The 16,492-nt window shown below is 35.7% G+C and overlaps 1 protein-coding gene across 1 annotated transcript in view; it reads right to left on the bottom strand.

Annotated features, from left to right (window-relative positions):
• LOC139151717 (BTB/POZ domain-containing protein KCTD5-like) overlaps positions 1–16,492 on the bottom strand; it is a 29,388-nt gene that overhangs the window by 6,591 nt on the left and 6,305 nt on the right. Inside the window, exons 2-5 of the mRNA XM_070724690.1 lie at positions 5,155–5,263; positions 3,333–3,424; positions 1,910–2,005; positions 368–493 (exon numbers count right to left, since the gene is read on the bottom strand). Coding sequence (XP_070580791.1) covers positions 368–493; positions 1,910–2,005; positions 3,333–3,424; positions 5,155–5,263 — 423 coding nt within the window. The remainder of the gene's footprint in view (positions 1–367; positions 494–1,909; positions 2,006–3,332; positions 3,425–5,154; positions 5,264–16,492) is intronic.

Below are 16,492 nucleotides of genomic sequence, written 5' to 3'. Positions count from 1 at the left end.
CTTGTTATAAAGGACTCTACATTCATTCAACTGTTCACAATTATTGCTTATTTCAGGATAGAAGATTGCTTCAGCTTCAGATTCATGCAATGACTTGGACATTTTTGTTACCTAAACATAACCTCACCTCCTTGATATTTTCATTGGTAAGAATGCAAAAGTTACACAGCAAACAATATTGTTAATTGTGGTGTGTACATGCATAGACATGGTGACTTGTTTTCCGTTAAGAAATTATAAATTTTTTTCGCAGTAAAATGCTGAATTTTGACGACTACATGCCACCAAAATTACCACAGTATAAGGTGATGTGCAGGTTATTCATAGCCTCATGGATATTTGCAGAAGGTCAAAGGTCACAAATTACCTTGGCTCTGTCTGTAGGCTCTGCTTCTGTGCCATTGACTGTGTTGCTGAGTTCCCTTGAAACCACACAGAGAAATTCTGACTGGTCTTCATTGCCATAGTTATACGATGAACCTATGTTGACAAGCTGTTTTGAGAGAAAAAAACAAAGTGAATTATGATGGCACTGTTATCGAGGACAGATAGAGCATAACTTCAGTCCCATGAACATTCTCCGTTGATTAAGATTAACTGATTTGCATACTCAAATGATGTTCATTCATACACCTTTGCTTAAAGGGCCATTATTTGTAACTTTTGACCATTTTTTACCTCGGAAAATTTCATGTTGGAGGCTCATATTTCTTGCAAAATGTTGTTTTTACGAAGAAAGAAAACATGATTAGTGATGTTATAGCCACATAAAACTGCTAATTTTTGTTCAAACGTGTTTGCCCTTCCGAGCTCGTTTGTTGACATCTGGCATACTCGGCGTGCTGGGGAGAACGCAGATAATGTTGACGCCGCGATCACGCCAGATGTACAGTTCACGTTTATTGCGGGATCAAAACAATGTTGCGTCGTGGATTGCAAGACATCTGGCTACGCAACGTGCTCGGACAATGGACTACGACGTAGGTACCGGGCATAAGTAATGAATATTTATTTTGAAATCGCTGTAAATGGCTCGCGCAGGTGCAGAGGAATGCCTACGTTGCAATCCGCGTGTCAACAGAGTTTGTATTTCTGTCCGGACAAAATTGAAAATTTCGTTGTAAAATCACATGTTATTTAGTTGTAGGGCACGTAATGTTTCCAAATAATATGCGATTCTCTGTTATTTGTCAGGCTATTCAACATGAGCCAGTGATCATTTCAATCAAAACTCAATCAAAAATCGCAAGAAGATACAGCTAATGGAACTTTAAATGAACAACTTATTTAGGAAACTGAGCATGAAATGTCACAGAACAGTTTGAATATGTTCAAATTCATAAAAAGTAACTTAGTTTGTGAAAGAAACAGGGTCTGAAATAAACTACATTGATCTAGGGTTTTTAATAGATCATGCAGCTGGCTGCTGGAGAGGGTCACTTATGGACATGGGTCACTGCAGTATGATAATAAAATTTTTGACGACATAGTCATCCCCATTGCAATCCCAAAATGCTTGAAAGTGTGTCATCACACATCATGGCCAAAGCTTCAATATTTTTTTCATTTTTACTTTGATCAAGATTTGCAGTTGATAAAGTTATAAAGTTACAGAGATAACTTTAGAATTTGAAATAAATCAAAGCGCATCAAAGTATTTTTGTTTTGGATGAAAGATTTAATATTGTTCTATAGCAGCCATTATGAATTATGTTTGGGCTCACTGTCCTGGTGCAAAGATTGCTGGGTAGCCAGGCTCAACTGAGCTGCCTTCTGAAAATATACACATGTCAAAAGAAGATGTCAAAGAAGACTAAAGAATTTCAACATCCCTGCAAAGATGGGGCCTATAATTTTTAATACCACACTTTTTTCACAACATCGGTCAGTGGATATTTCTAGAATTTACCTGTTCAAACCTCCATCCATCTGACATCGTTGACACCATCTGGGTGAGCTCTTCCTCTTGACACTGTAAAACCCGATACACATGTTTCCTTGGTGCCTGAACATGCAACGGAAATGATAAAACAAAGGTCACTGTATGTTCTCTCATGAGGGCGCCCTTTCCTTGTGCTTCCAGGTTGATCAACTATAGCAATAACACACTGTTAAAATGCATGGTGTCTGTTGTTCTACCCAGACTAATTTGACAAGTACCACTCAAGTGTATCTGTGTTAGCTACTTTAAAGTACACACTGAGAGAAAATCAATCTTGCGGAACACAATTAGTAAAAATATCCAATTTTAGTGAGCTTTGATGTGATAGTTCTGTGATAAATCCATATCGCAAGAAAGAAAATAGGTGCAAAAAAAATCATTACAGTTGAGCTAGAAAGGAGATTAGCTGTACTTTAGGAAATGGAAAATCCAATAATAAATATGTCAGTCCAATGTAATGCATTTCCATTATCAAATTACACTGATAATTTTTTTAATTACATTATCAGCTGAACAGCCTAAATCAAAACATTGTTTCATTGATCAGCTAAATGACTGTACACTTTGCAATGCGTAATCTCCATCCCTAGAGTGAACACCCTCTCACCCTTGTTTCTATCTGAATGGATCAAGCTTTGAGCTCTTTCACCTTCATTCCTGTTCATATCACTCCAACTCATGGTCCCAGCAGGTCTGTCTTTGAAATTCCTTTACATTTATTTCATAATATCACTGCACACCATGTAGCTTTAGTTGTACCGGTATGTGCACATGCCTATAAAGTCTTCCTTGAAGACGCTTTTAAGAAAGTTTTTTTAACTCTTTAGCCTTCCATGTGCCTGTTATTGCCTTAGCTAATGTTTGCGCAGGCACTGGTCAACATGGATTTTCATTTGGAAGTTCAAAGGTCAAAGGTCAGCAACCAATCTTATGAAACATTCAACTTGGTTTTTCCAAAACTAGATCACTTTGGTCCATGTTTTCATTTTCCATCATATTGCAAAATACAAACATTTTTGCCATTTCTTTTTATCAATAGGGCCACAGCAGTAAATGGAATAGTTCATCTGCTGACATTTTAACCCTTTGAGCGCTGTAATTTTCTCCTGCCAAAATTTTAGTGCAAAATTTTATCAATTTTTATGAATTTTATATAATTTTTTGATAATTTTGGACCAAATAGACATCACATTTCATTTGCTACAGATTTTTCTCAAAATTTTGGCAAAAATCTTAGAAAAATTGACTGGGGTTTATTTTATGAAGGGGACAAAAATAGACTTTGGCGCTCAAAAGGTTAACCTCCTAAAATCAGTGGTTACACAAAGCACTGATTTGATATCAGTAGGGCCCTGGGGGTACTCCTAAAGGCCACACAGCCTTTTCTTACCTGAGAACATTTTGCATCCCTTTCTCGAATTCTCTCTTTGACTAATTTGATAAGGGCTGTAATATTGTAGAATTCGGCTTCTTCAAGAACACCTGTGACACAGATAACAGATACTAATTTCTTTAACAGAGTATCATAAGCATGGTATCTTTGATATACCCGCTATGCACACCATTTATGTAAATTCACACCACAGAATTTTATTGTTTGTACACAAAACTGATTTGTGAAAGACCATAGCATGCTCAAATAATATTTTAGTTTCTGTTACTGTAATATGAAATCCTCAAATTTATTATACACAAAATATCAAATTTAGAGAAAACGTTACCATATTTAGAATGTTATGAATTTGGCATACAAGTTTGGGGCAATGAAAGAAAAATAACTTTTGGGCGCATAACATTATAATTCAGCATGCTACAAGTTGTATGTACCAAATATCAAAGGTAAAATAAATAGCCAGTATTTGACACACATCAGATAGATATGATACTGAAGCTGGTTTCAATTTTGCAAATAAAACCACTAGTATCATGGTTTGTGGTCATTGTTTAAAGACGAAGATATGGTAACCAACATTTTTCTAGTTACCGGTAGTTAAAAGAGGTCAGTTGATTATTTGAAATCAATAGCTATTAACTTTTCTCAATAAACAAATCAATCAATGTCCAAAATGTATGTATGTGAATGTTTTATATGTAACGGTCACAGAATGTGTATAAAAAGCATCGCTGAAAAGGATATTTTTAACACAAAATTTTGTTACTACATGTAATTGGACAACATAGAATCCTACTAGGGGAATACCAATCACACCGAAACATTTTAAATTTTTTTACAATAATAAACAGTTCTCCTACATAAAGATTATTATGGAAGTTTGTAAACTGTACACAACACAACAGGATGGTACACTTGAAGCACATGAGATACCCGGTATACCGTACTGTACACTACATTTAGCAATGAGTTCAAAACATCTGCTGAGAGACCTGCAATATGATGCCAAATATAGAGTACCAGCAAACATTACAGATATGGCTGACAGACTAATGCAGATTTTTTATGATAAGGCACTTTCCATTTTATAATGCAACTTGACACAAATCTTGAGCTTTGTGCAACATACTCCATGTTCAACTGATGAAAAATTGAGTGATAGCACATCTATACACTGCACAATCACACCGCTTCGAAACGGTGATCCGTTTGCAATAAGGCTACCATGAGTTTTTTGAAGTAGTTTAAAGTGATAAATTTATCAATGATGAAGTTTTTTATCAAGTGCTGTGAGGTACTATAAAAGACTGAACAGCTTAAAAACCACCGTAGAAACAGTACAGTTATCACTGTAACTATAGCAACTGTCCGGTTGGCAAGCTGCACTGAGATTTATGTTCACCTGGTCAAACAAAGTACAGTGACATCCTCAGCCATGGAAGTGGGTCACAACCACTCCATGTGTATGTCTATGAGATTTACACATTTTCAACATAGCTGTTACTTGAACACTGTTTTAGCAACACAATAATAACAAGATGCGATGTGATACCTAAAACGTTTGAAGGAAAACCTTGGGTAAACTACAGCTTAATTGAATAAGTTTTGTGGGTTTCTTATACTTAGGGTTGAAAAAGTCTCAAGAAAATAGAAAAATTATACACAAGAGACTGAGCAGGGAGGAAGATATTAATTGCAAGTAAAATACTGTATGCAAGGAAAAAACTTCACCCAAAGTGGAATGCCAGAAATGGTGAAACATTTGGTGAACTTTTCATCAGAATATCAGAGTTCTGTAAGGAATGGGTTCTATACCTACCTTCTTCTGCTAAATCTTTATTAATGACTAATTTGCCGTGCCTTAGATAATTAAGGACTGGACCGAAATACGTAGGATCTCTGTCTATCAAATAAGCACCGTTTTCATCCTGCAAAAGAAATTATGGAAGTAAATGTTAGATATGTATCTTTATCTTTTACATCTTAGATAACGTTGGATCACTGAAAATGAATATGGCTGTCACACTTGGCATTATTTTCATCTGTTGATACTGCACACAAATATGAGTTGAAGACTTCATTTGACACAAATAAATAATTTCGATGTACGTGCACCACGTAGTAAAATTTTCAAAATTTTCCAAATACAAAGCAGTAACTTCCAACTAGTTTGAGAATTTTCCCCAAGAACCCTGGAATGGGAATCAAAGAGCAAGAAAACAAATCAACTTTGTTGTCAAATAGCATCGCTTTTCACCAGTGCAGCAAGTGACTGCAAACAATCACACAGTCACAGAGGTACACATCAAAGAAAATACTTCCCTCAGGAATAGTTTTTATCTATTCACTGCTCTCTATTAAATTTTGGCAAATGAATCCGCAGGTAAGGGACACGAACTCCAACACTAGAACAAACTTAATAGAATTTGAAATCCACGTTATCTCAAATTGCACCAACGTATGAATTCCCAACGGCTTTTACTCTATTAACTCCATATGTAAACTCTGAGTCATCTTTTTCTACTAATATATTTTATTATTAGCTTCATAGATAATATACAGGATAACACATTATATCTAGTTTGAAAATTTCTCTATGTCAAGTTTACTTACAAAATGTAAAAAAGATTTGGACCAGTTCACTTTTTAGAGGGAAATCCTTTCTCTGCCTTTAACCATATCTTTAACATTTTAGTTAATAAAGCCGCTATAAAACCACGGAGAAGATGTGATTTCTCATCCGGGCTAATAATTCCATTATCACACGATGTAAGGAAAAAGGAATTGCTCAAGTCAGGAAGTACATGACAGTTATAATATCGTTCGAATACCCATATATCATGTATATCTGAAAATATACAACTACTGCAAATATTATTAAAAAGAGTCTCAGCAGCAAAACTGGATTGTATGTGTCATTTATACCAGCAGAAGTGATAGTTGAAAATTTACTACTAAGGCTTTCTGCACACCTTTGTAACTAATCTTCGCGTTTCAATGACTTGGCGAGGTACTTAGCTCACCTACTTAAACCATATTTTAGGCCTGAAAATCTATAAAATGGCTTGTGTCTCATTCATTCCACACTTCTGCACATTGTGAAACACATGCACTGCTATTTACATTTTATTATCACTGAAATTTGATGGATTGTGTACACTCCAACTTCAATCTAGACTTTCATTTCATCCAATCCATCAAAGAGTACTGTACAGATATGTAAATACAGCCCTGTCTCATAACTTACAACTTGCAACAATGTTGCAAATGCAGCTTCTCTACCAATATTGGTTACAATAAATCAACTTTGTTCTATGTCATGGCTTTCAATACCACTGACTGAAAAAACTCTCTTGCAATTGGTCTTCGGTCACATCCTAAAAACTGTGGAATAAAGTTTTGCACTGTTGTGAAATCTCGACACTGATGACTCACAGGTATTAGAAAATCTTTTAAACAAATCCCTTTAGATTGAAAAGAGGTTAAATTTTTAGAGAAAAGAAATTTACAATAGAATGAAAACCAAAAAAAATCTAAATGATTAAAAATCTTTGTTCTGCCTGACTTTAACTCTCAGAATAATCTTTTGTGTCAAGATTATCTAATATCATCGAAACTGAATAGGTCAAAACACAACAGAACTTTGGCAGCGCAGGTGGTTAAGCCATAAACATGGACTCTTTTCATAAGTAACAGCATGAACCTTTTAGCAATTTTCAAGTGTTTTCTTTTTAGACCTTTCCCACTCCTCTTATTCGTCTAATTTGATCCTGCCCTCCAAATTTAGATTTAATGGTCCCTCCCTGTGGCTAGTTTTGAAAGATGCTATCATTTGGATGAGGAATCAATTTTGGTGTAATTGTAAACCTACAATCTTTGCACTAATTGCAGTATATTCTCTACACACTCCGTGCTTCAGACATTACACATATGGCTTTTTGATGACCAGTGGGCAATGAAGGCTGTCCTTTGATTTATGTTGATGGCATCTGTTCATACTTTTAAAAGTTGATTATTAATTATTTATCACAATGATCATAAAACTCTCTGGTCTGAACAGCGACAGCACTGATAAAATAAAATCCTGCAAAGTACGTAAAAATCCTATTGCTGTGAGTTTCTTAAAATGTACTGTCTCGTGGTGGTACAGTTTTGTTCATATGGCAGATGAAGGTATCCAACGTTTTGCTTACAATGAGAAGAATGAAACTAAAAATTTGTATAAAAATTCTTTTATCACCCCACAAAGGAAAGGTTTTCTTCCGATGATGGAATTTCAGTGGTCCAATTTTTAACTGGTCAGATTCAATGCAGATATAAGCGTATGTTTGCAAATGGCACTGCCTAGACCAAACTACGGCCTAAAATTTGCATGAGATAAAATGGTGAAAAAAATGTCATTTTTCTGGCAATGATCCAGATAATTTATGATTTTCATAAAAAGTAAGTGAATCTTTTGTTGGTGGAAACAAAGACATTGACAAATGATCCGAAATGATGCAATCCAAATTTCAATATTTGACATACCATATGGACAGGATGAATTGAACTATTAATAGAATAATTGTATGACAACCGCACCTAGCATACTACCGCCACATCACGCAGATGACGTCATGACTGTCAGCTAAACACGACAGTCAAAAGATTTGTGAGCACCTTAAATATAATGCCCAGCCGAAGGGATTGGTGATTTCTGTTTTCAGAAGAAACTAGAAACAGGATGATTTCTGTTGCGATTTCTGAAAACCACAGCTGCCAATAAAGAGTTTCCCCCTTGGAAAATAGCTCACAGACAAACTTAGTTTGTCTAAAATTCCAGCTGAGGCCAATTGATCTATTAGGAAAGCTAGCTTTCCAAGCCAGGGAAAATTTGGGCATTACGATGTTGTGTCAAAATGTGACTAATTTGGAAATTATGCATTTCAGATTAATCTTGTTTTAGTCTTTCACACTGCTGTGTGGAGTTGCGTCTTGCACAAACAACTGAAAACTGATAGTTGTTTTTTGATTCCAAAAATTTTTTTTAAACTGACTCACTTGTGAAAATTCAATTGAGTCGATGAAAAGAGAACTGCTTGTCACAACTGGGCATGTTCATTGACTTCCTGTTTTCAAAGTTGATGTTTTGAAGACACGATCCAAAATAAAGTTGTGTTTGTCTGCATGTTCAATTTTACAGAGAATTTGTCTTTTTCTTCAAGATATGCAAAAACAACATTTTATAATTCATATCTTGTATTGTATAACTGATATTGCGTTGAAATCATCAAACTGTTATCAACACCTCTTTGAGGAATTCTCAGGACCTCTTGATCCATGCATGCCGTTTTTACCGCCTTTCTTTCAAGTGCATGAGAACCATTTCACACATGAGATCAATAGAATGAAAATGAATAAACATAGGCAGACAGATACCCATCCCAATAGCTTCTATAGACTATAGTCTATAGTAGTTAAAAATTGCTGCCAATGAAAAAACAATCAGTCTCAGGACATTTCAAGCATATCTGTGAATATGGAACAGTAAAAAGAAACCAGTACAGGAACCGACACTGTCAAATTGCTCAGGGAGAACCATTTGCTTTTTAAAGTGTATGAAATTTTATAGCAACTAGACTGCATCTTATCCAAATTGAAAAGGAAGGTTGATCACAAACTTTGAAAACTAGTGAACAATAATCTCTCTGCCTTTTCTGACTAAAATCATAATTATTTTCATGACAAGGACTTCAAACATGTCTGGGACTTGGTAAACTGAGCATTCTGCTTTAATACTCCAATCTTCCATCGGCATTTTCGTCATATTCCCTCATAAGGTTTGCATTGTGGCCAACTCCCTGTTGAGTGAGTACATTTAACACAGAAAAAAACACAAAGTGGTCAGATGTGACATTTATGTGAATGCGTAAGCAGCGAGGGTTTTCTGTATGTGAGGGAATGTTGACTCTACTAAATGCCAGTGTACACTAGCTATAGAGGGCAGACAGTGACATCCTGGAGACAATGATGTCATTTCCACACAATTTGGATGGCTTTCAAAAGTCTGCTAAATTAAATATTGATGACGATAAGTGGTATGTTCAAAGTGAGTGGGAATTATTTTAACGTTATTGATGTATAATTTTTTCTGCGGTAAGTCTAGTGTGATAACAGCCCACAAAGTTTTAGTTTTGTTTCATATGGCCTGGTTGGTTCATATACCGGTATACTGAAAAGTCAGGAATTGACAAAAGTTGAAACTAAAGAGTACAGTGCATGCTGTGGGTCCACCATTCTTCTTTATGGCATTAATTTTCTAGTCTTAGGGGGCTTTTCATTAAACACAAATCATAGAAGGCCCCCATATGATGATGTTGAATTGCAATACAGTTTAGGATGAAACAAGATTGTTTTGTCACAATGAAAAATGGGGAGAATGCTGTATTAGCAGAGTCACCAAGAAGATTTCAAGTTTTTGTAATTATTTTTTAGCACATGAATCACCATTGACATTGAAAATCTCATCAGAAATTTTCTCCAAAATATTTGCTGTGCAAGAATTATACAATGACAAACCAAAGCGACGAAAAACAACCGCTTTTTTTATTAGGGAACAAACATTTACCGGTACGCTCTGATTACATTAATCAAAGAAAATTCACCCTCAATTCATGTTGCTTTGTTACAGCCCATCAATTATAATTTCAGTTCCCATGACATTTGCCAACTGAATTGATCACTGATTACAGTGTTCAAGACATATAACCTACGGAACAAATGTCTCCTATTGTACATGTCGATTTTTCACTCATGCTATACCGGTATGTCCTGACATACAAATGTAGTTAAAACACAGTTAAAAGACTTATTTAAAAAAAAATATACACAAAAAGAAAATAAAACAGACTCAAATATTGATAACACTTACATTTTATCCACTTTGGAGAACGACATCACTATTTTTTTTCATCTGAACCAAAGACCTACATCACAAAACCTCACTTACTGTCTATATAGATGAGATTTTTCAACCTTTTGAAAGTCCAGTTGCTTGAAGACCTAGCACATTTATACTTTTTTAATGTGAACCAAACAACTGCACATCAAGACAAGACTTTTTGTATATAGATACAATTATTTTACTGTAAGTTATATTATAATTTCTTTCCATAGGACGGTAATCATGAACAATATTCTATTTAACATGTACTATGCCATTTCACGACTCATAAGTAAATTTAACCAAGAAACAACCACAGATAATGAAACAGGAGACTGGGAAAGTTGTACCGTAGGTGTACCTGCAAATTTGTTGTTACAAGATACATTAATTTGCACTGCTGGATAATATATCAAATCGGCAACTAATGCGTTTTCTACTTTTGGCTGCGACAGCCTTCAGGTTCAGGAGCCAGGTGTCCATCTGTGCATTATCTACGGCACGGAAAACGTTAATAATCCTGCCACTGAGTGTTGCAATGATTCACATGAAATCAACTGTGACTGTACAGAAGTCAGTGGTCCGGATTTACAATGTTTCTAAAATCAAACTTCATATGTACACACAGTTTTACTGCAAAGGTTTGGCATGATATCCTTTAATTTACTGTGTACCAAGTGCATGAACCGGCAGAAGCACTTGTAATGTTTATATGCAAGAGTGATAAATGTATCAAAAATGCGAGGTTACGAGGCAAACATGAAGTGGCGATGGAATAAACATGTACCATAAACACTTCGGTCTCCTCCGTTTTGGATTACCGAGCGGTACATCTGTAACTTAATACTCAGTATGTAAAATGTCTTTTGCTATCCTGCACTACTATGGCTCCATTAGCTGCAGTGTCGGGTACATTTTCAATTATTCTTTGTTCTGTTTGCAAAACTACAAATATCATTTCTTGTTCTGCTTCAAAAAAAAAATCCACGTCAAAATGCCGGGTATTCAACTTGTCAATACAGCCGATCCACTAACAGTATGTGCACAGTGTCCCATATTGTTCACAGCTGAATTTCAGTCTAGACAAGAATTCATTTGTTGACAATAGCATTGCATATTTTTATAAAATGCTTTGTGTTTGCTAGGTTGTAAATATTTTGTATCGCAACATGCTCTTGAGAGAAGAGAAGAACTAGCAAATGCTTTTGTGTTCTAGAACAAAAAATAATGATGATATCATCAAAAGCTACAGCTGCATGTATTCTATGCCTCTGTGTATACACCAATGTAATTCAAATGGTTCATCTGTGGTCTACCACTGACTTGCCACATGAGCAGTGACATAGAATCAGCTTTTTTGAAGAAAACTACTGGTACACTATTGAATCTCACACTTTAAAACTTATGAATATGGTTAATTTGCCCAGTAAAACATTCTAATGTTGCTGTTGTTCGAGATACCAGAAATTGCTGTCATTACATCCTTTGGGCTAATCTACAGACGAAAACTATTATTTACGTTACATAAACTTCAACGGTATCACAACACCACAGAAAAAAAATCCAGATTTAGAACAAGTTAACCTGTTAGCTTGCCTTTTTTAAGTTATCCCCATAAAATGATGGCCATATTAAAATTCCATTAAAACATGTGAACACAGGTATTTTAGATTCCATGGTACTATATTTACCAATAACTTTGCATCAAGACAGCCACATGTACAATACATACGGTAGCTTGTTCAAACTGTGCTGCTATAATTAGATAATTTCTGCACAGTTGGTAGGAACTGCAAAACAACCGCTGTTCGAAATTCTCCTATTACAAACTTTAACAATTGTTATCTTCAATCAAGCCAGACATTTTCACACAGTAAGATAATATTGGCCTGTACTTGCACATCAAAGTAAAGAAAAAAACACTCTTTAACATAACCTTGACATGATGGGAAAATTAGGGTAGCATGCTAAAGCTTACAGTACATACTGTCTGTTGTATTGTGCAGCAAAACTCAAAATCGAGTAACGCAATGTTGCCCTTTCTCTTTCTATCACATGTCTTTCGGCAGGGACCCCTCAAACCAACCTTTGGCAGAAAGGGCGATCAAATTATGCAATTGATTAGTGCCATCACATAGTAGTAAATGGTGTATGAGTAGCCAATTGTGTAACTCCTGGAAGTTCTTCACACATAAAGATGGCAATGTCCATAACTACGAGCCAAGACTTACAAGCAACCACAAGGAACGTACCACCAACTTTTTCCTCTTACATCAAGTGTTTGACTGACAATAAAAAGTGAGAAGTAAAATTGATTTGAAACTGCAGTGATGCTTTTTGTTACAGAAAGAACTGGACGTGGTAATCCCTTTGCGTTGGCCACACAATTTTGATGCTGTTTACAAAATGCTGCACACAAAAGTGAAGGGTGTTCATGCACACGTTGATTAACCCTTTTAGTGTTGTAATTTTTTGCACCAAAATTTCAATGTAACATTTTACCAATATCTTTCTGTAATTTTTTGATAATTTTGGACCAAATGGACAAAATATTTCAATGGCTACGACTTTTGACCAAACTTTTTGGTAAAATCTGAAAAAACTTGTCTAGATCTGAAAAAAAGTTGCTGGCTACGTTACATTCTATAAAGGCAACAAAAGTTGACTTTGGCACTCAAAGGGTTAAGGAGATTATACCAGGCTGACTTAATCAAGTTGGTTACAGGATGATGGCTTGTGAAAGATGACAAATGCTAAACATGATGACTGATAAATATATCCGTGATACCTTCATTTGCTTTTAATAACAGACTTTTAATACAATGCGCATCTTTATGGAAGGCTTCATTTTCATTGCTTCAGCAGAGTAAATACGATGAATATCTGATCTAACATTACACATTTGAAAATCCCCCAAACAATAATTTGAAACCATATGTACCAGTTATTCTTGTAAGGATTCACGCACAACACACTGCAATTATAATGTGGTTGGTCTGCTGGTACACAGTGGCTTGCCAATGCTGTGAAGTAAATAAAAGGATCCTGACCTAGTTTGTGTTGACCCAACTTTCCAAGCTCAAAATACATACTCCAGATGCACAATAAAATCACAGGCAGGTTGATCTCTCTGTACATGGAGTAGGTCAGGGTGAAAAGTTGGGGACAGCTCTCCAATCTGTCAATGTACACAATGTAGTGAATGGGGACAGTGCATTTGACAGTAATAAATCTGTTCTACAAACATCTGATCATGGTTGTCACTGACTGTGATAAACATTTGGAACTGGGTGAACAAGGTTTTTCATTTTACACACAGTTTCTTTCCCACTATGTTAAACAAACCTTTCAAACAATTAGAATACACCTATCAGACGACATCTTTGTAACAGCGATATAAATTGTACCTAACCTATAAATAACACTTGCTTTTATGAAACAAAAAATTTTTGTAAGAGTGTCATGCATGAATTATGCAAATATAAGCAACAAATTACCATATTATATGTAAATCATACTGCATAATCCTGCCACTGTTCATTTAGTTATTTTGACGTTGGAAACTACTATCTCTCTCCTTGACCATAAAATATTGATATCTCTTGTGTTAAAGCTCCGTAAGCAGTATTTTTTGTTCTGTTGTTTGATATGCTTCCAATAAAATCATGTTGAAATGGTCAATGTTCAACTTGTCAATACTGACTTCATTTGCATATTGTCCAATGTTATTGTTGATGACTGAATTTTAGTATGGACTAGAAATTGTGCTATGTTGGCAAGGCTAGTATTTTGTATTTTCTATCTAAACATTGTTTCGCAAACAAAGAAATTTTGATTGTTTTATGGAAGAGAAATGAAAATATGAAAGAAGAGTTTGAGCTACTGTCTCTTTGATAACTCTTTGATTATGTTGAGAAAAAAATTAAAGCTTCCTTGTGAAAGTAGAGAACCTTCTGAGAAAGAAAAAAAAAATTAAATTGCACAGGCGTTACGCAAAGTTTGAGTTCAATACTGAGTATACTGAGGTTATGACTCACGCAACACGACAATTACAATATTTTGGTGCCCAGGTTTTGAGAATTACGGATAAATTACGACTAATAATTTCACAGGTGCCAGGCAAAGTGCAGTGTAATGAATGTAGGCAATCAAAATGTCATCCATTTTTCAATAAAGGTTTGATCAGTTTGAAACCACAGAGGAGTTAGCTGTCAAAGGATATGATTCAGAGATGAATGACAAGATGCAAGTCCTAGCCTGCCTCTGAGTCACCATTTACTTCACAGAATAGAATGGGAAAGATGTACGACGGAATTCACCGGGTTATGCAATATTTCTATATTGTTTGGACACGATCGTGGATTTAAATGAACGCAAGTACAGACAGTTGTCACAGTTTCGCTGTATTTTGTTATGCAAGATGAAAACCTACAAACTGCAGTTGATTTGCCATAACACCCCTATATATACTAGAAACTGTTATTCTAATTATATTTTTCGGGTCATTTGATCAGTTTCACAAATTGCTCTGGTTATACGCTCGTTGCTATCTTGAAAGATTCGTATGTGTATGATGCGAAATATAACAGAATGACACAAATTCTTTGTCATAACACAGTTGCAATAAGATTGAATGGCTTGCTCTGAGCAGTCTAGGGATGACGTCAACGGTGAAATACAACAGAATACACGCAGGTTTTTCTCTGCTTTTGATCTGCTGAGGTCTACACTACCAATATTTCAAGTGAACATTCTTTCCTGCGCTTCCTCATAGTAGCTGATGCACTTACAGAAATACCTTTATACTGATGATGCATTTACGTAGACCTTTCAATCTTATCATACCAACAAAACAGGTCATAGAATACTGCATATAATACTGTACAATCCTGTGAGCATTAAAAAAATCAACAGCCCCAGTTTGGCAGCTTTTCTAGTACAACTGATCATTTCACTGGTTTATTAAATCATCGTTGTTTGAGCAACTCTTTCCCCTTTCCACTCATCGGGAGAATTAAGTGAACCAAACGACTTTCCAAAACACTTCATCATGATAACTCTCGTTGAAAGTACATTTTTTCATGCGTGCATGTCATGAAGGAGAAAATGAATTCTTTTTTCCACCGGTATTACCGGTAAAGTTCAACAGTGCCACTGAAGTACCAGTGTTTGGAAATTGGAGCTTTATGTTTTCACGCACACCCACTTGAGAGCATGTAGTGCAATACACATTGTGAAAAAAAATAGGGTCTTGCCCAGAGGCAAGATTTAACAACATTAGCCGCATGGGAGACATGTACTTCGGTCACATCACAGCGCGTACAAGTGGTTAGCAAACCGAGAAATTTGATTTCTTTGAGGTTAATTGAAGGAAAACCGTTGAGTCTTGATAAACAATCAGCACCACCAGGGTAATATCAGAGTACGTTGACGTGAACAGTATACACGGTGGGCTTCAAAGAAATACTTAATTCACTTCACTGATCTGAATCATGTCTGTCCTCAGATAATCTAATTTTAAAATCTGTAAAACGATTGTCTCAAGCATACAGGTGGGTACCTATATAAACACCAAACTGCTTTTTTCCCTGTACAGCAATTGTATTTGAAGACGCCGCCTGAAAGGTGCACGTTAACAGATTTCAGTAGAGCTGAAAAAACTGAACTCTCGCGTCCTGGCAGACGCCACCTGTCACTGTTAATAACGGCAAGCTGGCATTAGGGAAGGCCAACTATTCACCGCTGGCATTTTACGAGGAGGACGCTAAATACAGAAGTACATACCAGACTGAATGAGCAGATCCATGTATGTGGTTCCGCATGAACTATTGCATAACACTTCAAGAACACATTCAGTGGACAGTATGTTCCACTTTCAAAACTTGTTTTTCCTTCTTAGACTTTGACATGCATCTGTGTAGCAATTTGTGACAGGACAGGCTGGTGATAAGCGACACAAGCATGCACAGTTTGGGCTGGGGAATATACCAATGATGTCTGAACTATGCTAACATTTCTGTTATCCTCTATATAATTATGTTGAAATATTAGTATGGGGGAACTCCCACACCATAGACTGTATTTCATGTCTGGACAACCATCCTGACACGTAACTCATATGTAAATACGGAGTTTTCCTACATTTATGATAGGAGTTATGCCGACCAAACAACTACATTACAACTGCCAAAATTTCAATTTTTGCTATTTCTTTCAACTTAAGCTTTCAAAAATT

The sequence above is a fragment of the Ptychodera flava genome, chromosome 15, assembly GCF_041260155.1.
Source record: "Ptychodera flava strain L36383 chromosome 15, AS_Pfla_20210202, whole genome shotgun sequence".
Lineage (NCBI taxonomy): Eukaryota > Metazoa > Hemichordata > Enteropneusta > Ptychoderidae > Ptychodera > Ptychodera flava.
This window is presented reverse-complemented; position numbering and strand designations above follow the sequence as displayed.